Here is a 23,304-nt window from a genome sequence, read left to right as displayed (position 1 = left end):
TACAACAGATTCAAGGCATTTCAATAGGCATTCTAACCGACGACATCATTTTTGTTCGACTTGTTAATATTCTTTACTTTTGTCACATTCCTAAAGAGGAGAGAACAAAACTGCTCATGCAATTGCAACTTTAACATCCTCCCTTTGTCTATAATATTCTTCCTTTTTCTCTAATGAAGAATTAAAGCACAAGTTGGGGGTGGGTGGTGTGTATAATTTGTTTGTTTCTGGTGTACTTGATTCAAATAACAGCTTTGTTTCTGCTTTGGGAAGATGGTTTGCAATTCAGATTTCTTCTCCAAGGGGTAATCTTTGATTTACCTTGTTTAACTACGAATAATCTTTTGTTTTCTTCGTAAAAATGTTACCGTTTGAAGTGTGATCGAAGTCCTATGTTGGCTAGATAAGGAAAATTCAGGAGTCCTTGTTAAACTTTAGGCAAAAACGAACCTTCGCTTGGGATCTAAAAACATTTAACTACACAATAAATTTAAATCTTACACCACTCTCTATCACCTCTATCATTTATTATTATTGACCTTTCTACGCAAAAATCCTTTTGAACAAACTTGACAACACATAGGGTTGTCATCAACTTAGGCTTTTAGTTGTGCTACAGGAATAGATTCGACAACACATAGAGTTAGATATTATATTATCAGTCCCATTAGCTTAAGTTTTTAGGTTCAGTTGGTGATTTAAGATAGTATGAGAGCAGGTGGTCTAGGGTGGTTCTGTGTTCACTAGGGAGGTTCTGTGTTCAAGCCCTCGCAATGTTATTTCCTCCTCCATTTAGTATTGATTTTCACTTGTGGGTCATTCTTGATATTTCAAATCCACACATGAGGAGTATTAGATATTATATTAAAGCAATGTTCTTTTGCCGATAAGTGAGGAGGAGCGTTAGCGTTAGATATAATATTAAAATTTTCTTTACTCACTAACTCAAGTTTTTGGGTTAAATTGGTGATTTAAGACAGAGAAATGAAAATTTTTCATTTACTAAGCATTTGAAACTATAAAATGGCCCAATGAGATGAAGGAAGATTCACCCTCCATTACACTTTTCCTACTTCACTTCAGTTTTGGCTTGTACTTTCTTCCTTGTCTACTCCTCTATCTCTTCCATATTGATCCAAATACCTTTGATTTCTTACCTAAATCTTTTGAGATTATCATAAAGCGAAAGAGCAGTTTTATAATCAAACAAAGAACGAGGGACGATTCCGTGCTAGTAATCGGATTGGCAAAACTAGACACCAATAACCCAGTTTCAGAGTTCTGCAACTGTTCCACACCAACACCTTACTATAATTCTGATTGTAAAGCTCAAAAGTATAAGCAAGAGAGCCAATAATAGAAATGTAAAACACATACTAAGGAACCTCAAATTCTTTAGCCACATCTATCATGGTGGTGCAGAACATATATAGAACAAGTCCAACCACTATGCCATGCAGATAACTAAAATTACCTCATTTTATACTCATATAAAAACATATTGAAGTTAGAGGGAGCTCAGCCCTTGAGCCTATGGTAAATTCGCTTGAGACTTTTTGCTTTACTCTTTCCCATTGGATGAGTTGGCTAAAACATCATTTATGAAATGAACCAATGAGATGTAGGAAGATCCACCCTCCATTACAGCTTTCCGAACTTCTTTGCTTTTGGCCTTGACTTTCTTCCGAATCTCATCCCCTTCGTTCATCACTTTTCTTATTCCGCTCTCTATCTCTTCTGCAGTTACTAGTTTTGACCTTTCTATGCGATAATCCTTTTGATAATCTAATGTGATCTCCCTTGCTAATCCCAACTCTACCACCATTTGAAAGGCGTTTAGTTGTTGCTCAGCATACATTGGCCATGCCACCATTGGCACACCATACCATAAACTCTCCAATGTAGAGTTCCAACCACAATGCGACACAAACCCTCCAATGCTTGGGTGGGCCAATATCTCAACTTGTGGTGCCCAACCAATGATCTTTCCAACACTCGCTGTTCGGTCAAGAAATCCCTCTGGCAAGACGTCTTTGCTATCAGCATAATCGCTTGGTGCTACCCATTTTCCCTTGGGCGGGGGTTGCCGAAGTGACCATAAGAAGCGAACCCCACTTCGCTCCAGCCCTTGTGCAATCTCCTTCACTTGCTCCTCATCGAAGCTTCCCATACTCCCAAAGCACAAGAAGACCACTGATGCTTGAGGCTGATCATCCAGCCATTTAAGTATATTTACTTGGTTGACAGTGTTTTTCAAGTTCAAAATAGGTCCAACACAATACAAGGAAGGAACTTGTGAGGATGAGCCACTTGACATCATATTAACCACATAAGATTCTATCTCTTCACAAGTATTGATCAAAACACCTTTGATTTCTGATCTAAACTTCCTAGTATTTTCATACAGCCAAACAGCCATGTCATTATAAACAAATAACAAGGTACCTCATATTCTTTAGCAACATCTATCATTGTCATACAGAACATGTCAAGGATAAATCCAACTAGTTGGGGCGAGTCAGGACTAGTTTGAGAGTTGACATGCTTGGCCATAGCTTCTCTAACATGAGGCTTATAGATTTCTATAGAGGGCTGTGGCGTACCATTTTGACATTCTTCTGGAATGGGCAGTTCAGGAAGAAGGATCAAGTGTATGGATTTTCCGACAAAAGATGCAGAAAGTTGTTGGATATGATCCATCGATTTGTTGTCGTAAGACAGTTGCATGACGAGCACTGTGACAGTGAGACGGTGATCTCGAGTGACAAGAATATTGGCCGTCTCAGCAGTAGATGCAAGATGACCTATTCCAGGTCCTGGTATGAAAACCAGCTCAAACTTCTTCATTTAGTATTGGTACAAAGACTAGAACTCTAAAGGTCAAAGTGGGAGTCTCCGTTTTTTTAACATGAAGAAAGCTCAGTATGAAGAGCCACAAAATGAATGGCTAAAAGAAAAGAAAACGACATATAACTAATATGATAAGGTTTAGTATTAAAAAGAAATTACAGTGAGAGGAGGTATGTGGATAACACCTTTGATCTCAAAGGAGTGGGGCATGTCACTTGAATGTATTAGACAAAAAATTAAAGGTTAGATATAGTACATGACCATTAACTTTCACTTTTCACTTTATGTTGATAAGTTCTGTAAATTTAAAGAAAAGTATCAAATAGGTCAAGTACCTCTTAGTTACAAGTTTGGAAGGTAAGATAGACATAATTGATAGTTTAGATGCATACTATATCTTTTAAAAGCTAGTTTAGAGGCTTAGACACCGAACTTATTAGATATTTTTTTAAGTTTTGGAAGACGGGAAGTTATTGAACTTTTTTTTGGAAGTAATTCAGCCTCTTTTATACTTGTTGATCATGCTATTATTTAATTATTTTCTACCATATTTTTGATGTAATTTTATGGATGAACCACTTGCTTTCTAAATTTTAAGATCTTTGATATCTAAGGGAAATTAAAAAAAAGAATTTTGTGGACGCACGTTGGTCCTCTCGCCCTTGCTCTCCTCTCTTACAGTTTCGCTCACATCAGTGGCACATCCAAACACTCACCCTATCTCAATCTTCACTCGATTTTCTCTCTCTCAGTTTCTTACTCTTGCCTCTGCTCTGGCCTTTGCAATGCTCAACGATCACCCTTTCTCCGTTTTTCGCTTGCTCTCTTGCTTTCCAACATCTCCATTTTTATCTCTCGCTTTCTGGTCACCACATCTAATGTAGTGATTCCACTCCGGTCACCCCACTGCAATATTTTAATAGCCAGTGATGACACTACTGCCACTAGGAAAGTGGAGAAATTGGGAAAAGGAAGAAGGAAAGATAAAATTAAGGGGAAATTTGTAAACTTGGTTGATGATGATGTAAGCAAGGGGGCATGGCAAATTCTTGAGTTTCAAAAAGTGAGGCAACGACCATTTTATTAATTAATAACTATCTTCAAAACAATAAGGTTTTGGCCAGAAACAAACTGATTTTAGCTCTATTACATTTACATCCTAAGACGAAAACAAACATCACAAACCGAAACCATCCAAGATGCCACTCTCATCACATTTAGAAGTGGTAGCTTTGGCAACAAAATAAAATGGTCTACGTGCTTTTAGGCTCATGAATTACACTACATCATTTAGCTTCCTCCTGTTGAATTAGCCAATACATCATCTATAAATTTTCCCAACGAGATAAAGGAGGAACCACCTTCCATTACACTTTTCTGACTTTCTTCACTTTTTGCTTTCACTTTTTTCCTTACCTCATCACTTTCTTCTCCAATTAATTTCTTGATCCCACTCTTTACCTCTTCTGCACTCACTAATCTTGGCTTGTCTTCACCAAAAGTTATTCGATAGTCTAACGTGACCTCCACTGCTAATCCCAATTCTACTACCATTTCAAAGGCATTGAATTGTTGCTCGGCATGCATCGGCCATGTTGCAATCGGCACACCGTGCCACACACTCTCTAGTATCGAGTTCCAACCACAATGTGATACGAATCCTCCAATGGCTGGATGGGCTAATATCTCCACTTGTGATGTCCATCCAATGACTCTCCCAATACTCATTGTCCGATCGAGAAATCCCTCAGGTAGGAAGTCTTTGACGTCGTTATAGTTTCTCGGTGCTTCGAACTTTCCCTTCGGTGGTGGTTGTCGAAGGGACCATATGAAACGTACCCCACTTTCCTCCAATGCATTCGCAATCTCTGCCACTTGAGCCTCATCAAAGCTCACCATTGTCCCAAAGCACACAAGGACCACTGATGATGGAGGTTGATCATCAAGCCACTTCATTATTATATCTGCATTGTCTTGAGCCTCACTTGATCCTGCCACTCCGGCATTTTTCAAGTGCAAAACAGGTCCAACAAAATATAAAGGTGGGAGGACTTGAGAGTAGGACTTCGCCGCATGTGATTCCATCTCCTCAAATGTATTGATAAGAATCCCTTTGATTTCCAATCTAAACCTTTTAATATGGTTATGAAACCAAACAGCTTTGTCCTTGTTAGAAAATAGGGTAGGAATGAGTTTACTAGGAATAGGATTAGCAAAATTTGGCAAAGTTAACTCAACGTTATCTGAGTTCAGCAGCTGTTCCACCACTTCATTGCTACCATTCTCTTCATAAAGCTCTTGAAGATAAAGACTAAAAGCAAGAAAACTAGCACTGCAAGTATAAAACACATAACAAGGAACCCCAAATTCATTACCCACATCGATCATGGTTGTACAAAACATGTCGATGACTAACCCGACAAGCCGAGGCGAGTCAAGACTTGTCGCTGCTGAGGCAGTAAAGTTGGATACAGCCTCTCTAACATAAGGCTTGTAGCTTTCAACCAACACAATGAAGTCTTTTTTACTTTCTTCCGGAAGAGGCGGTTCTGGAAGGACGTTGAATTGTATATTTTTGCCTGCGAAAGATGTAGAAAGTGACTCAATACATTCAGCAACTTTGACATCATAGGGAAGCTTCATGGCAAGCAATGTGACTGAGAGACGATGGTCTCGAGTGACGAGAACGTTGGCCATTTCGACGGTGGATGCAAGGTGACCAATTCCGGGGGCAGGTATGAAAATGAGCTCAAACATCTTGATTTGGTAATGAATTGCTTACAGATTCACAGAGAATTGTTAAGCAAATGGTAGATGGGGAAGGAAAGTTGTTTGAAATATGAAAGATAAGGTTGGGACCAAATATGTGTGGTTCTTGAATGAGCAGTACGATGTGAATCTGATAAGATCATAAACACACACTCTTTAATCACTTATTGCATGTTTCTGCTCATTTTCTCTGTGGAGATGGATATAACTTTTTTACTTTTGAAAGTTACTATTCGTTTTAATTACGTAATTGAAAAATTAAAATGGTTGTTACTGTTCCTTTCAACTTAATAGATATCATTTAGACCACCCTATATCGCCTCTACTACTTAATATTCTTGAGCTTTCTCCATGAAAATCCTTTCAACAAACTATGTCTATTGATTATAATTTAAAGTTGACTGCAACCTCGGTCTCGAAATTGAGCTATTTGTGCCTTCACTTAGTTCATGATGGCACAAGTATTCTTTTTCCTTTATTATTTTACCACAAAATCGCTTTGTTAAGTCATCCAAAATCGTCAAAACCCTTCAAAATCAAAACTTCAAATCCACATACCTCAACTATATTTAAGGACCTGTTTGGACCTCAGGTTGGAGTGGGCTATTGTTTGTTCCTCTATTAGATCTATGTTTCTTTCTATTTGGTTTAGATTTGTGTTTCATGTCTGTTAGTTAGGGATTTGAGTTTAATTCAAAGAACTGATGAATTGAAGTGAAAGGATCTTTAAAATTTGCGCTGAGAATTGTAATTCTTGCTTTTCGATACGTGATTGCTGTAGTTTGGAACTGAATTTATTGTTGGGTATGTTGAATTCAAGTTAACTCGGTTGCTTGATTGGGTTGGGATGATTGATTAACATGATTGAATCCTAGGGTTTATGATCTAGAATTTCAAATCATTTTCGAATTTGACAAGTTTGGGAAAATTAGGTGTTGGAATTGGCTGGAAATGCAGCCAGAGACAACAAGAAGAACAGAAGATAATTCCTAGACACGTATTATTGTTGGCCATAAGGAATGATGAAGAGAACTTGGGAAATTGCTTGCTGGTGTAACAATTGCACATGATGGTGTTCTTCCAAACACAAACCCAGTTCTTTTGCCAAAGAAAAGTGACAAAGCAACTACTAAAGAACCAAAAATCTCCATCAAAGGCTCCTAAAGCAACTAAATCTCCAAAGAAGGCTTAGGTTCTTTTTGAAAAAAACTGACTTGTTCTTTGCCCATTTGTATGTTATGTAGTTTGCTGGCTTTTTAGGGTCTTCTTCCATGTTGTTTATCAAATGTAAGCTCCTAAACCGATGAATTTGATGAATTTGGAGACTCTGTATCGCTCCTCATCATCTTGATGATTAAACTTTGTATTGGTTATGATTTGTTTGGCCCATCAATTCGCTTTCTTCATTATGCTAATCTTTGTTTTGTTTAATGGATGAGGATGGAAGAATGTGGAGATATTTGATCAATTGACCTCATAAATTTAAATACTAAAATAGCCCAAATCACTTTTGTGTTTTTAGTATAGTTTTAAATGAAAAATGTGTGAAAAAGTTTGAAATTAATGTAAATTGAGTTTTGAGTGATAAATTTTACCAAAGGATTTATTTGATACTCACACACACACATAAAAGTGAATGAGGAGATGGGAATAAAAATCATGTTTTGGTTAATTTTTTCTTGGCTCTAACTTGGACAAAGTACTAGAACATAATATAAATTTCGTAAGGTTTGATGATGTAACAAATTAGGTGGTCGGTTGGTGCTAAGGTAATCTTTAACTACGTTCAATAAATACTATTTTGAAATTTTCTGTTGTATACCATTTTTGATGATTATTGTTGGCCAATCTTTAACTGCGACTTTACCAGGTGAACTTCCAACAACCACTTTAGTGATAGTTGCCAACCAAGCTTCTAGACAAACTTGAAAGATTTTAATAAATACACATTTAAAAAAGAGTTGTCAAAGACATTCGACTTAAACAAAAATGAACATTTTGAAAAAGAATTATTCCAAATATGTTCATAGTTTAATTATAACAATATTTTTAAAAATACATTGTCTCATTTTTTTTTTCTTTTGGATTTTTTTCAATTAAGAGTTAATTTATTATGTTAGCAGGAACACATGTTTTATTACATGGAAACCACATCTTTCTAGAAACATCCTAAATGTGTGTAAAGACTATGTGGTACTTAACTTTTATATATATATATATATATATATATATACATATTTGAAACATTGCTCGCACACAACCAATAAACAATGTTGAACATATGTATATTTTAAATTTCCCAAAATACTCCATAAGTCTATCTCATGAGCCTTCTTTGCAAGTAACTCACCAATAGAATACTTACTTTGTGGACATCGTTATAGTTAAATTTATTAAATCAACAATCTAATTAACAATATTTAATAAAATCACTTAAAAAAATGTATATTTCAGGTATCATATATATGTATGGCAAAAAAAGAATAGTAAGAAAAATAGAGATGATATAACCTAGAGTATAATCTACACCACAAACACATATTATAATAAATTGGATTATAATGGTCTGCACCCGAAGCACAGATTATAATAATTTAGATTATAATATTCTACACCTTAAACAAAGACTATAATAGTCCACAAACTATTATAACCTACAAACTATAATGGCCACATATTATAATAACTTATTTGGCGCTTCAAATGTTCCCTAAGTATCTAAATATGAAAACAAGTCAGACTTACGTATGAAGTGAGATGTTAATTAGGAATAAAAAATTCAACCGGAAGAAGCAATGAATCTCACAAAGCAAATATACTAAATCCTAAATATTCTTTGAAAACAAATATATTAAAGTAGGGAAAACAAATGGTAGATTAGAAGCCCATTGCGGAAAATTCCCCACTGCTCATTTTGTTGATTGATTTAGTTCTATAAAACCCAACCGATTTCCAAATCCAAGATGAACCATTTTATAATACTTAAACCCATCTTGAATTGCAATGATATTTATGAATCTCATTCCAACAAAGAAATAGAAAAAGGTAAACAATATTCAATGGAAACAAAAGGAAAAATACTAAGAGACGTCATTCCAAACAAATAATTGGGTGGAGCATTGGATGTACCCAAAAATTTGTCAAATAAAATTAAACTACTATTCTATTGACATCGGTGCATATACTATAGATCCGAGGGAGCTCAAATCCTCCTTATCTTTATGTTCTTTACAATTAGCTAGGTCCAGTGGTAAATCTAGTTTCTAGCCTCCTCCATAACCAAGTTATAACTTTTCGATTTGTCACTGCTTACTACACCCTTAGTTTGCTCCTCTTGGAGAGTTGATTAAAACATCATCAATAAATTTTCCTAATGAGATGAAAGAGGATCCACCTTCTATTACACTTTTTCTGCATTCTTCACTTTTTTTTTTCACTTTCTTTCTAATCTCATTATTGTTGTCGTCCATCAACTTTCTAATACCTTTCTCTATCTCTTCTGCACTCAATATTCTTGGCTTGTCTAGTTCTTTAAGATCATTTTGATAGTCTATAGTGATCTCCACGGCCAATCCCAATTCTACAACCAGCTCAAATGCGTTGAATTGTTGCTCTGCATACATTGGCCATGTTGCCATCGGAATGCCATACCACAAACTTTCCAACGTCGAGTTCAACCCACAATGTGACACGAACCCACCTATAACCAAGGATTAAAGTATCTATATTAGTGTTTCCATTTTACAAAAATATAAATAAAAATTGATATTTCAAGGATGTTATATATATATACATACATACATACATACATACATACATATTACTTTAAGATATTTGTACTTCTAAATCAAGTTATAGGTCTTGTTATTAGTATATAGCTTCATATTGCAATGTATAGATAAATATTTTAATCCTTACCTATGGTTGGATGGCCTAATATCTCCACTTGTGGTGCCCATTTCATGACTCTTCCAATGTTCTTTGCCCATTTCATGACTCTTCCAATGTTCTTTGTTCGATCAAGAAATCCCTCAGGTAAGATGTCTTCGAAGTTTGTATAGTCGATTGATGATTGAAACACATCTCCTGATGGTCGTCGAAGAGACCAAACGAAACGAACTCTACTTCTCTCAAGCGCTCGTGCGATCTCCTCCACCTGATCCTTCTGGAAAGCTCCCCTACTTCCAAAGCACAAAAACACCACTAATTGAAGTGGTTGATCATCAAGCCACTTCAACACAACTCTATCATCCATAGTCTCAGTGTTCTTGTTCAAGTGCAAAATAGGTCCAACAGGATATAAAGGTGGGAGTTGCAAAGAGGAGTCAGTTGACAAAGAAGATATCACATGTGATTCTAGCTCATCAAATGTATTGATAAGAACACCTTTTACATCAAATCTAATTCTTTTAGCTTGTTCATGAAACCAAACAGCAAAATTATTAATAAAGAAGACACTAGGAATGACTTTACTAGGAACTTGATTCACTAAACTTGATACACTAAAATTTACATTTGAATCCTTCGATTGTTGAATTACCTCATTACTACTATTATCTTGTGTGTAGAGTTGTTCAAGATGCAAACTAAAAGCAAGATAGGCAGCACTAGAAGTGTAGTACACATAAGAAGGGACCTTAAATTCATTAGCTACATCAACCATGGTTAAGCAGAATGAGTCCAACACGAATCCAACAAGATGGTTGGTGGAGGTAGTAAGAAAGGAGATAAGAGCTTGTTTGACATGGGGTTTGTAGCTTTCAAGAACTACTTCAAAAAATATTTTGTTCTCATCATTTGGAGGAGGTGGTAATTCAGGAAGGATCACTACTACAGAAACTGACTCTATTGACGGTTTTAAACTGTCAAGAATGATTATTCTTGATGGTTTTAAAACCGTCGTTGAATCCAGTGTCAAGAAAGGCAATTTTCTTAACAGTTGTAAAAAACGTCAAGAATTGTTAACGTTGACAGTTTATAACCGTCAAGTATTCAATTATTCATGATAGTTTAGAACCGTCAAGATTATAAATTTTAATGTCAGTTTAGAACCGTCAAGAATGTCACTATGAATGACAAAAACCGTCAACAATACGAATATTCATGACATTTTAAAACCGTCAAGAATGATTTTTCATGACATTTAATAACCGTCAAGAAAGTGAGTGTTTATGACATTTTCTAACCGTCAAAAGTATTATTTTTCATGACATTTGGGAACCGTCAAGAGTATGTTTTTTAATGACATTTTGGAACCGTCAAGAATTTCGTTGTTTATGATATTTGCAAACCGTCAAGAAATTTTCCATTTTTTTAATTGTAATTTATTTATATTATTGTTCCTATATTATGCTCCCATTGGTCCAAGAATTTAACTACATATAAACGATAAATATACATCAAATATAGTTTTAAAACTCAAACATAAATATGCACTAGAACAATTCCAAAACTTTAACATATATTAACATTTTACCATATATGTATTAACATTTTGAAAACTTTACATATTTGTTCAATATTGTCATATACAAAACATTACTTCTATCAACCCAACTCAATGACCTTGAATGAAACTTGGCTTCAAATAAACTTGCATTCTGCATCCTCTACTACCTCCAATTCATGAGCTAAAATAAGTACCACCAACAGTAGAGCCAATCTACAAAAAGTAGATAACATCACAACAACAAAGTATGTTCAAAACTTATTCAGTCAAAGAAATCAACTAACAACTATTAAGAGTAAGCTGATCATACTACACAAATAAAATCACAGTTTCTATTCTCCAACAACCATAATGAATGAACTTTGTAGAGTAATCTAGAGATTTTCAATGGTATTCAGAATCGAAGGTTGTAGAGTAATCTAGAGATTTTCAATGATAATTAAGAATCGAAGGTTGAAATTCATAATAATCAAAAGATTAAAAGGAAAAATAATGCCTTTAAATCACATCAATGGCTATACTCTCTGTGAATGAACTTTGTAGAGTAATCTAGAGATTTTCAATGGTATTTAGATGGAATCTAACTAATATCAACATTGCTTGTTTTTCAATTATTCATTTTCAACATAATCTCAAGTGGACACAACAAAAAAGTGATTCCAATTTTCAACATGCCTTATAGAGGTTTACTATACTACAACCATGCCTTATATTGAACTAAAAAGGGTTGAATCACATTAGTACCTTGAAAAGTTGGCGGCAAGGACCCTAGTGTGAGTGTTTCAAATTCAACAGAATCGATCTTAAATTTGGGAATTTGCTCTGCATTTATAGGTTAGGTAATATTTCTTATTGTTTTGCATATTGTCTGTGTCAAGAAAAAATAAAAAAAAAAATTATAAACAAAAGCATAAGAAATGGAGAAGCTACAAAAAGAGGGGGGAAATAAAAAAGGAAAGGGCAAATAAAATATGTGGCACCATGACCGGTGGAATTAACATAGTTAACCAACAAAAAAGTTGATAGAATGACTTAAGAATGGACACTGCTGATGAAACAGATAAACCTTATCAAGATAGGGTCACATATATTCAATAATCATAAGAAAGTCTAACACAAAAAAATGAAACAATATGGAAAGTACTTACATTATCAACGACCTATTTTTATGTTAGACACGTCCATCACTATCGATTCAAGCAGAAAAGAAGTTAGTTAAACTTTGAAACTACTCAAAGAAAACAAGTATTAAACAAAGAAGAGTCCTGGTAATATATGAAAGAGCAACAACGAACAAGGACGTCAAGTACAAACATGCGTCCATCTGATACTATTCAATATAATTCCCTGTGAAGAAGTAAATTGTACCATTTGATACTATTGAAGAGTGTGGAGCACGACGACAATAACCAAGTCTTGTTCTTCACTATTTTTCACCTTTTTCTCTATTCACACATTTTATCAAACACCTTCTAGGCCCTCTATCTCCATAAAATTAAATAAAAAATTTAAAAATAAATCTTTTATGACTAGTATTTCATCCTTTATTTGCCATGAAAAATAAAGTAAAAGATGGATAAAACATGGGCAGAGTAGTAATCAAACCTCATCACAATATATACTTTACAAAATGTAATACTATCAAAATAATCCAATTGTTCCAACTTCTTCACATCTATGTCAAAACCCTTCTAGTTCTGCTTCCAATTCCAAGTTAAAATAAAATGAAGTTGATATTAAACTTACACAGAACATAACTATGCATTTACCCCTGTACATTCTTTTAAATCAATATGAAACTTTATATTCCACTTATGACCATTAATAACTTAAGTAAATATTACCACATAGCAATAGAACGTGATATTCTTGACTAATAGAATGTGGCAATGATGAGAAAATAAAATCTACCTAATTTGCAATGAACATTATTGTGTGAATTTGAAGAAAAATTCATACCACAAAAGTGGAAAAGAAGAACATAAGACAAGATGAAAAAAGAACATTTTCAATAATCATGTTTTCTACCTTCACTTTTATACACAAGAAAAAGTACATAACTTGAACTATGGAAATATCACCAACAAGTGAAAGTTGTTCTCTTGTAACATTACAATTTGAAATTTTGTAAAAGGAGAACATGTAAAAGAAAAATACCAACATTGCAGTGGCGGACTCTCTCAAATTGCCATGAATCTGGATATAGAAACTCGTTTGTGCAAACAAACTTGCAATTTCATTGAAGTCCAATAAGGATGGATCAAAAGTAGAAATAAACTCATTATAACCCAAACAATGGGTATAAAAAGAAAATCAACCATCAGTAGTGTAAAAAGATTTATGTCCAATCATACATACCCCTGCCTCTCCTTGAATAGGCTCAAACAAAAACCCAGCTATTCAGTCACGGTGCTCTACATTCCATAAGAATGGCAAGTAATAAGTTAAACCAGATGCCAAGTATATAAATCCCTATTGCGAAGCAATAAACAAATATATAGGGCTATTTTATAGTGGAAATACACAAACAAGATGATTTTTTTTATGATTCTTTTAGTAACAGATTTCTTAACACATAAATTGCAAACACAAGGGTGACGATGTCTTTGAATAATATATTCTCCTAACCTTTAAAGATTTTCTAAAGGGCAACTGCATCACCAAAATCAACTTTAAGATGTCCAGGCAACAAGGGACCAAATTAGTCAAATGTAGATCTGTATCATTTCTACCATAGAAGTTTGAAACAAGCATCACCCATAAGCCAAAGAAACCGTAAATTAAAACAAATAGTAAATTTCCTAAGGCTTAAGTTGAGCTATTAGGTATTTAATACAAAAACTAAACCAGTCCATCAATGTAACAAACTTGAAGTTTTTAGAGGAGAAGAGACATACCAGCAAAATGGTTGTGAGTTTGGGTTTTTTAGTGTTTGTGTGGTCGGCGTTTGGAGTGGCTATGCGTTTGAGTGGACCAAAAAGCTCTGTAGTTATCCTCAGCCGTGCGTGGTGGAGCGAAGTTGGGGCGGCCTAGATGTTTGAAAACCACCCGTGCGCGAACGTTTATGGTGGAACATTTGCTATCCGTGGTGCGAGAACGTTCGGTAACCGACCGTGGGGGAACGTCTGCGGTGCTCGAATGACTTTTGTCTGGAGCTTGGTGGAGCGAGGACTCGCATAGTGGTGGAGAATGGAGAGTGCGTGTGATTGGAAAAAATTGGGGAAGAGGAAGAAGATAGGGTTTGAGAGAAAAAATTGAGGAAGAGGAAGAAGGTATTTTTGTCTATTATGAGAGAAGAAAGGAAATTTAGGGGGGAAAAAAAGAGGGAAAAGATTTGTTTAGAAAAGGGGGAAAAGAAAAATATTTAGATAGGGAGAAAGTAGGAGATAATGATTTTTTTTATTAATTATTTAATGAAAAGTGGTTGGAGGGAAGTTAGGAATAAATGAGGAAATTTTGGATGTTTGGTTGTCGTCGGGAGAGAATATGAAATTTGGGTTGTGTGTGGAGGGAAAGGGAAAAAGTAAAAAGAGAAGGGGAAATGTAGGTTTATTTTTTAAAAAAAATAGGTTTTTTTTTTTATAAAACATTCTTGACGTTTTTAAAACGTCAATAAATTTGAAAATGAATCCCCTCCGCTTTTCATAAAAATTCTTGACGTTTTAAAACGTCAAGAGTTTATCGATATTTCTTGACAGTTTTAAAACGTCAAGGATAAATATATACATTTGACGTTTTAAAAAACGTCAAGAATATCGAACTCATAAAAATTCTTGACGTTCTAAAAATGTCAAGAATGTAGAATAAACAACTTGACGGTTTCAAAACGTCAAGAAAGAATTGTATATTACTTGACGTTTCAAAACCGTCAAGAATTCTGTAAATTGCCTCCCCTCCGCCTTTTAATCAAAATTCTTGATGGTTTTCCCATTAAACCACCCCTTTCTTGACGGTTTTTCAAGAAACCGTCAAGAAAAGAAAAAATCAACCGTCAAGAAAGGGTCTTTTTCTAGTAGTGGATAATGAATTTTATGGAGTTGTTGGTAAGAGATTGTGCATAAAGGGATTGAATATATTCATTAACTTTGGCATCAAGGGGAAGCTTAATGGCAATCATTGTGACAGCGAGACGATGATCTCGAGCGAGGAGAGAATTTGCCATCTCAAACATGGAAGCAAGGTGACCAGACCCCGGTATTGGTATGAAAACCAGCTCAAATTTCTTCATTTTGAGCAGGCTTGCAGAGAAGATTAAAGGAAATGGGAGATGTTTAGTTTGCAAATGTATAGAAGTAATTAAATACTATTGATGGGATTTGGTTGTGTTCTAGAAAAGCCAAGTGAAGCGATGTTTATATGGAAGAATGAATGGTTGGTGGGATTTGGTTGTGTTGTAGAAAGGACAGATATTTTTGAAATGAAACCAAGTGGAGATGTTTATGGTTTGTATTGCATTTTACATGATAGTGTTTTAAGAGGATATCCTTTTTTAGCATTTCACAAGAATCATTACGATTTTTTTTCTTTTTTTCCTCTAGGAGAAAGGATAAAAAAAAATTACACATACAATTAGCCCAAGACTTCGGTGTATCAGATTATAATCTACACTTCAAACACAAAATATAATAACTTAAATTATAATACCATGCACTCAAACACAGATTATAATAATACATAGTTTATTATAATTCATAGACTATAATAACAATAGATTATAATAATCCACTCTGCGTCCCAAACATCCCTTATGGATCTTTTCATATATAACAAAATGACCAACTTATGTACAAATATAGTAAAATGACAAAAAAAAAAAAACTCCATTTTGTCATTTTGTTGTATATAAAAATGTTTTCAGTTGTTTTTTTTCTTTAAAATAATTTATTGATTTTTTCTAATTCATAAAACCCAAAATTTAAGAGAAAATATTGATGGAAATTATGATATATAGCTGAAGATAAATGAGTGTTCCGAAAAGAGAATTACAATGAGTAATAATTTGAGGTTAGAATTTTGCAAGTTTGTCATATACTTTTTGCATTTTGTAGTTATGACAAAAAACAAGTCTAAGTCAAGTGATACACCTGTTTATATAAATAAATGTTGAAAATTACAAAATATTAAAGGTTTTAAAATTAATGACAATTAAATAAATATGTCGGGTCACATTTGAGCAAATAAAATAACGTGACATTTTTGTCAATAAGTTGATCTTTTATGAATTTAGACCCAAAATACACAAAACGCTTTATTAGGTGTTTAGGACAAAACGTCTATCATTATAGTCTTAGATTATTATAGTTGAGTCATAATATTTAGCTTAGGTTTATAATAGTATGTGTTTGTGATTTATATTTTTACCATAAATATTTGTTTCTTTTCCAAATCCTTTAACAAAAATTCAAAAAAAATTATCATAAATTTAAATATTTGGTATAACAAATGTGTATCAAGTGTATTAGGTGCATATTAAAATAATATTAAATATATCAGGTGTATCAAAATAAATATCAATAGCGTATCAAAGGTATATAATAGTAGTGTATCATATGTATCAAGATGTGTATCAAGTGTATATCATATACTATAGACTTAATTTTAATTTAAACTTATTTTGCATTAAAAAAAAAGTAAAGTATATAATTTTAAACTTATTTTGTATTAAAAAAGTGTAAAGTATATTATGATGGATAGATTTATTTCCGCATTTTGATGAATTATCTCCACATTTTCATTGTAGTATAAGAAAATCAAATAAAACATTACAAAAAAAAAAGAAAAAAAAAAGGATTCGTGCAGAGAACTTTAATCTCTTTTTCTACTTTTTGGCATATATTCATGGTGTTCAACCTACGCCCTTCAATCATAATTTAAAGGCCATTGTAATCCTACCAAAATTATATTTTTGCCTTTATTATCCACAATCACACAATTTTTTTAAAAAAAATCCTTTTCTTTTTCTCTTTATTTTCTATGCAAACTCACTTTTAGTTAAATCATCCAAATTAAAATCCTCAATACGTCTCAAAATAAAAGCTTTAAATCCATATATATATACCTCAACTCTAAGGGCTAAGATTACCTATAATCCACTTCACGCTTGGGCCATAGATTTGTCTAATCCTCTAAGTACTGTTTCACTCCTCCCCAACTCCACGCTGCCTCTCTCCTTCTCCTACTACTCCTCCGATTCGTAGTGTTCCCATCTCCTTCCACCCATTCTGCATTCCTTCATCCTCGTCATCTTCACTTCCTGCTCCTGCAATAGATGTTACATAAATTAAAAAGAAAAGAAATGACAAATGGGTATGGATTGGCTAAAGAGGAAGACATTTTAGGGGAAAGGTTACTTCATGATGCTGATGCTGACTTAGAGTTTTGGCTAATTATAGTATTTCTGTTGCAGAAAAAGTAAAGGTAATAGTGCTTCTGGTAGTGATATCTATTTGGTAGATAGTGATTTGAAGAAGATAATCGATCTGGTTATTTGCTTTTGGGACACCAATTTACTTGTCATATCAGTCTCCTACTAATTACAATAAAGAAAATGCTTCATTTTCTCTTCTATAATAATTTTTTATATTAAATTTTAAATAATTTGACAAATATCAAATGATTCATTTTTTAATTTTATAAAACCACAACAAAATTTTACTACTTCATAGCGAAATAGTGTATTTAATTATAATTGTAAACTACGAAACTAACTATGAAAAGGTTTAGACAATATTTAACAATGCATCAATTAATAATTAATTTAGTCTGCAATTTCTTTTTTTTTTTTTTAATTTCTTACATAAATATTTGACAATGCATCGATTTATCAATTACTCTAAATAATTCAGTTTGATTTTTTTTAAATCGAAGCTAAGACGCTCTTTTAGTTATTCTTTTTTTTTTTAATCTTAATTTTGGAAAATTAATAATTCGTTTAATGTACTTCAAAAATGGAATATTGCATCACCTTTTTTTTATTTTATAACGTCTGTTTGAAAAAAAAAATAAGTCGGATTAAAAAATTGTAGGAAAAAAAATTTGACCGACTTTTTTAAGAAAAAAACTAAACATTTTCTCACAAAAAATGAGTATGTACTTATTTTATTAAAACAAAAAATTGCAAGTAAAATCTATTTAAAAAAGATGTACTTTGTATAAAAAAAACGGTGAAAGACTCATATTATTCTTCCAAACATATATTATAATAACACTACTATAAATACAGATTATATTACTTGAGACTATTATAAACATATATCCAAATGAGAATGTAAAGGAATAAATAATTCAAGTGAATTGAAAAACAAGCAATAATGAAGCTCATAAACCAAATAGATGAAATGACTGATAGCTTATTACATCATCCTTATTTTTCTTCCCTTGGTGAGTTCATTAAAACGTCATCTATAAATTTACCCAATGAGATGAAGGATGATCCACCTTCCATTACACTTTTTCTGCATTCTTCACTTTTTGTTTTTACTTTCTTTCTTATCTCAATATTGTTCTCGTCCATCAACTTTCTAATCCCTTTCTCTATCTCTTCTGCACTTAATATTCTTGGCGTGTCTAGTTCTTTATATTCATTTTGATAGCCTATAGTGATCGTCATGGCCAATCCCAATTCTACCACCAATTCAAATGCGTTGAATTGTTGCTCTGCATACATTGGCCATGTTGCCATCGGTACACCATGCCACAAACTTTCCAACGTTGAGTTCCAACCACAATGCGACACAAACCCACCTATGGCTTAAGGATCAAAATATTGATATTAGTGTTTCAATTTTACAAATATATCGATAAAAATCAATATTGATGAATATTAATTTTCTTAATGTATGTATGTACGTATGTATGCATGCATGCATGTATGTACATACTTCTAAATCAAGTTATAGGTCTTGTTATTAGTATATAGCTTCATATTAGGATGTATCAATAAATATTTTTAATCTTTACCTGTGGTTGGATGGCCTAATATCTCCACTTGTGGTGCCCAATTGATGACTCTCCCAACGTTTTCTGTTCGATCAAGAAATTCCTTAGGTAAGATGTCTTCAAAGTTCATATAGTCAATTGAGGACTGAAGCACACTCCCTGGCGACGATCGTCGAAATGACCAAACAAAACAAACTCTACTTCTCTCAAGCGCTTGTGCAATCTCCTCCACCTGATCCTTCTCGAAAGCTCCCCTGCTTCCAAAGCACAAGAACACAACAGATGAAAGTGGTTGATCATCAAGCCACTTCAACACATCTACATGATCCATAGTCTCAGTGTTCTTGTTCAAGTGCAAAATAGGTCCAACAGGATACAAAGGTGGGAGTTGCAAAGAGGAGTTAGTTGACAAGGAACATATCACATGTGATTCCAACTCCTCAAGTGTATTCATAAGAATACCTTTTACATCAGATCTAGTTCTTTTAACTTGTTCATGGAACCAAACAGCATTATTGTTAATAAAGAGGATACTAGGAATGACTTTACTTGGAACTTGATTCACTAAACTTGATACACTCAAATCATCTAAATCCTTCAATTGTTGAATTACTTCATTTCTGCTATTATTTTATGCATAAAGTTGTTCAAGATATAAACTAAAAGAAAGAAACCCGACACCAGAAGTGCAATACACATAAGAAGGAACCTCAAATTCATTAGCTATTTCAACCATGGTTGAGCAGAACATGTCCAATACAAATCCAACAAGATGGTTAGTGGAGGTAGTAAGAAAGGAAATGAGTGCCTGTTTGACATGGGGTTTGTACCTTTCAAGAACTACTTCCAAGAAAAAACAGTTCCCATAGTTTTGGATAGCATGTAATTCAGGAAGAATAATAAATTGTATGGATGTGTTGTTTCTGTTGTTGGTATTACAAGGCTGTGCAGAGAGTGATTGAATATATTCATTAGCTTTGGGATCAAAGGGTAGCTTATTGCATATGATTGTAACAGCGAGACGATGATCTCGAGCGAGGAGAGTATTTGCCATCTCGACCATGGAAGTGAGGTGACCTGATCCTGGTATTGGTATGAAAACTAACTCAAATTTCTTCATTTCGAGCAAGGCTTGCAGAGAAGATATATTAAAGAAAATGGGAGATGTTTAGTTTGCAATGTGTAGAAGTAATTATTAATGGGATTTGGTTGTGTTTTGTAGAAAGGAAAGAGATTTTTTAAATTAAACCAAGTGGAACAATGTTTATGGAGAAATGAATGGTTTGAATTGCATATGGAATGATAGTGTTAGGTATCCTTTTTTAACACTGTATAAAATCTTTTTCCCATGGAGATTGTTGAATAAGAAATTTTGGAACCAATCACAAATTGTCACATCATTTACTAAAATAATTATATTTGGGATTAACTAAAAAATTGGCATGTGTCCCAAATTAAATTTAAAGACAAATTGGACAATTTTAATGATGTCACGTGTTTTTATTATGACAATTGGGTCAAATTAATTATTTTGGTTCAATTAAATATTATTTAGTTAGACTAAAATTAATTTGAGCCAAAAAATAAGCTTAATTTAGTCTAAAATAAAATATGATCCAAATCCATGTGATTGAGCCTATGGGTATGGTCCATGGACCAGAACAGACTCAAGTCCATAAAAGCCCACCAGGAGACTCTATATATAGAGGAGTTCTCTTCATTTGTGGGGGTTGGAAATTTTTTACTCCAGAAGGTTTAGAGAGAATTCTTCCAAGAGATATAAGCCTCCTCAACTCCTGAAGTCGACCACCCTCGAAGATTGAAGCTCTTGAAGATACAAGCTTTCTTCCAAAACTCCAATTTCAAGAACATTTTCAAAGATTGAAGCTCCTTTGAAGATCCAAGCTTTCTTCCAAGTCTCCAACTTCAAGAACACCTTCGAAGATTGAAGCTCCTTTGAAGATACAAGCTTTCTTCCTAGTCTCCAACTTCAAGAACACCTTCGAAGATTGAAGCTCCTTTGAAGATCCAAGTTTTCTTCCAAGTCTTCAACTTCAAAAACACCCTCGAAGATTGAAGATTCTTCAAAAATACAAGCTTTCTTCCAAGACTCCAACTTCAAAAACATCACGTGCTTCGCTTCCTCAAATCAAGCGTAAGCATCCAGCCGAGAGAGAATCAGAGGATCAAATTCTAGAGATCGAACCGCATCGCATCAAATCAACATAAATACAACATCAACACAAGTTCAACTCCACGAACCAAATTTCTTCAGAAATCTCGTGTGAACAGAGATCAAGGAAAAATGTTTAACATAACACAACGATGGAATTAGTTTGAGAGTTAAATGTATCTTAAGAAGCACTTATCTTTATGCATCTCATTTTAACTACGAAGTAGCAGCAGTAATAATAATAAGGGACATTTTCAAATATAGCAAAATATTTACAAAGTATAGCATAATTTTAAATCTATAAATAATAGAGTTCATATTTGATTAAGCACTTTTGTTATTTACAATAATCTCCCATAAATAATAATATAAAAAAGTTACGAAGGGTCTTTTCATATATAGCAAAATGACCGATTTATGTAACAAAATGAAAAAGAAAATTCCTTTTGCCATTTTGTTGTATATGAAAATTATAACATCCTAGATATTTAAAGAATTTTTATTAATTATGTTAAATTATTTTGGTGTTATCTAGATGGTCAAAACTAAAATTGAATTATTGAATTAAGATAATTTATGTTGGAATTTATGAAATTTTAAAGTAACTGATTTACTGGAGAAATTTTGGATAATTAAAAGAATCGAGAATTTGAGTTGATTTGGGATCACCAACATGAGTTCAACTTCAAGTACAATACATTTTAAAATAAAATGAGTTGATTTGGGATTTTAAAAGAAAAAGTTTTTTGGTGTATATATATATATATATATATATATATATGTATATATATATATATATCGAATTTGAATTTTTTTACAGTATTTTATTAATTATTTTATTTTGTATAAATAATTAATATGAAAAAAAAAACTTAATTATAAGATGAGTTAACCAGAAGAGAGATGATTGAGGTTAATTGGTGGGAAGAGATATGAAATTGATTAATGAAAGAGATGAATGAATTGAGGAAAGAGACAAGGAATTGATTGACAAAGGAGATGAATTGATTGAGAAAAGAGATAAGGAATTGATGGAGAAAAGAGATCAGGAATTGATGGATGAAAAAGAATGAAAAAAAAATGTATATATATATATATAAGTATTTGTATTATATAAATATCGTGAAAGAAACAAAATAATATATAAATATAATAATTATTATTTGGGTTTATAAATGGCATTGAATTGAAAAGAAAAAAAAATTATTCATCTCTTCCCTACTATAATTCTAGCCGTCGCCGCCCTTCCGAATCAGAGTTATTCGAGCGTCACTCCACTCTTTTGTACACTATCGCCTATTGTGGTGAGTTTGACGAGTTTTTTAATATCAATTAAGGTTCTAAAGTTGAGTTTATTTTTTGAATTAATTTAAAATTTTCTTATTGAAGTGAATTAGAGGCTTTTTGGATCTAATTTGTGCACGTCCCTCAAAGTTAGATATTAGTTTTCAACCTCCATTTCGATAAGCAAATTGAAGAATTAAAGTTAGATTGTAATTGATAATTTTATTGGACAAAATTGTTAATTAAATTCGTTATGTCTAAGTTGGATTTGGAATTATATTTTGCAACTAAGGGATAAACTTTAAGTCTAAGTGATTCTTCTATCGGATACTCTTGAGTTTGACTCTCAAGAGATGAGAAATATACATTCAAAAGTAAATAATTATCTTTTCTAGTTATGGTACCATATAACTTACATGTTATGTTAAGGATATTGTTTACATTGAGAAACTTTGGACTGTGACATTATGCTAATGCCCTATTGATTATTGAATGCATGCTAGTTAAGATTAGCGGTAATTGTTAACTCTTATGACAGACTATGTACATCTTATGTTTTGTGTTCCTTTTAGATCGATCACTACCTACGTCATGAACTGTGTTTCTTTGGGATCACTACTGACACTATGTTTTGAGTTCCCTTAGATTCACTACATATGTTACGATCTGTGATCCTTCGAGGTCATTACCTATGTCATGTTATCATTCATACATTATCCCTACGTTGGAAACATCTCACCCAAAAGACTTTGGTAGGGAATGGGAATTACTTACTGGTTATAAAACTTTTTCCATGTTTAACTTTCCAGGCAAAGGTAAGGGGAAAGGCAAGCTGGTGAGC

At 33.1% G+C, this 23,304-nt stretch overlaps 2 protein-coding genes, 2 long non-coding RNA genes and 2 pseudogenes across 4 annotated transcripts; 1 reads left to right on the top strand and 5 right to left on the bottom strand.

Annotated features, from left to right (window-relative positions):
- Positions 1-1,336: 1,336 nt before the first annotated feature.
- On the bottom strand, positions 1,337-2,886 carry LOC103502473 (putative UDP-glucose flavonoid 3-O-glucosyltransferase 3; annotated as a pseudogene).
- A 1,018-nt stretch (positions 2,887-3,904) lies between these two features.
- On the bottom strand, positions 3,905-5,928 carry LOC103502474 (anthocyanidin 3-O-glucosyltransferase 2-like). Its single transcript, XM_008466414.3, has one exon. The coding sequence runs from the start codon at positions 5,605-5,607 to the stop codon at positions 4,141-4,143; it is 1,467 nt and encodes a 488-aa protein (XP_008464636.2). The 5' UTR covers positions 5,608-5,928; the 3' UTR covers positions 3,905-4,140.
- Positions 5,929-8,612: 2,684 nt separating this feature from the next.
- LOC103502475 (anthocyanidin 3-O-glucosyltransferase 2-like) lies at positions 8,613-15,452 on the bottom strand. Its single transcript, XM_008466415.3, has 3 exons — positions 15,090-15,452; positions 9,538-10,444; positions 8,613-9,319 (listed from the first exon to the last, which is right to left on the bottom strand). The coding sequence occupies exons 1-3, from the start codon at positions 15,294-15,296 to the stop codon at positions 8,940-8,942; spliced, it is 1,494 nt and encodes a 497-aa protein (XP_008464637.2). The 5' UTR covers positions 15,297-15,452; the 3' UTR covers positions 8,613-8,939.
- On the bottom strand, positions 11,064-13,690 carry LOC127150343 (uncharacterized). The gene is made up of 3 exons (XR_007822654.1): positions 13,230-13,690; positions 11,813-12,255; positions 11,064-11,281 (listed from the first exon to the last, which is right to left on the bottom strand). It is a non-coding gene; the product is annotated as an uncharacterized LOC127150343 (long non-coding RNA).
- A 1,868-nt stretch (positions 15,453-17,320) lies between the features above and the next one.
- On the top strand, positions 17,321-19,561 carry LOC127150344 (uncharacterized). Its single transcript, XR_007822655.1, has 2 exons — positions 17,321-17,485; positions 19,104-19,561. It is a non-coding gene; the product is annotated as an uncharacterized LOC127150344 (long non-coding RNA).
- On the bottom strand, positions 18,362-20,219 carry LOC103502509 (anthocyanidin 3-O-glucosyltransferase 2-like; annotated as a pseudogene).
- Between the last annotated feature and the right edge of the window lie 3,085 nt (positions 20,220-23,304).

The sequence above is a fragment of the Cucumis melo genome, chromosome 7 (genome assembly GCF_025177605.1).
Source record: "Cucumis melo cultivar AY chromosome 7, USDA_Cmelo_AY_1.0, whole genome shotgun sequence".
Classification (NCBI taxonomy): Eukaryota; Viridiplantae; Streptophyta; class Magnoliopsida; order Cucurbitales; family Cucurbitaceae; genus Cucumis; species Cucumis melo.
This window is presented reverse-complemented; position numbering and strand designations above follow the sequence as displayed.

Bases quoted from the DNA above. Each gene is read 5' to 3' on its own strand.
- LOC103502474 (XM_008466414.3), bottom strand. From the start codon at position 5,607: ATGTTTGAGCTCATTTTCATACCTGCCCCCGGAATTGGTCACCTTGCA.
- LOC103502475 (XM_008466415.3), bottom strand. From the start codon at position 15,296: ATGAAGAAATTTGAGCTGGTTTTCATACCAATACCGGGGTCTGGTCAC. The intron at 10,445-15,089 runs ATCCACTACTAG...TCTGTAGTAGTG, and splicing joins ACAACTCCATAAAATTCATT to ATCCTTCCTGAATTACCACC. The intron at 9,320-9,537 runs GTAAGGATTAAA...CCTTGGTTATAG, and splicing joins ATTAGGCCATCCAACCATAG to GTGGGTTCGTGTCACATTGT.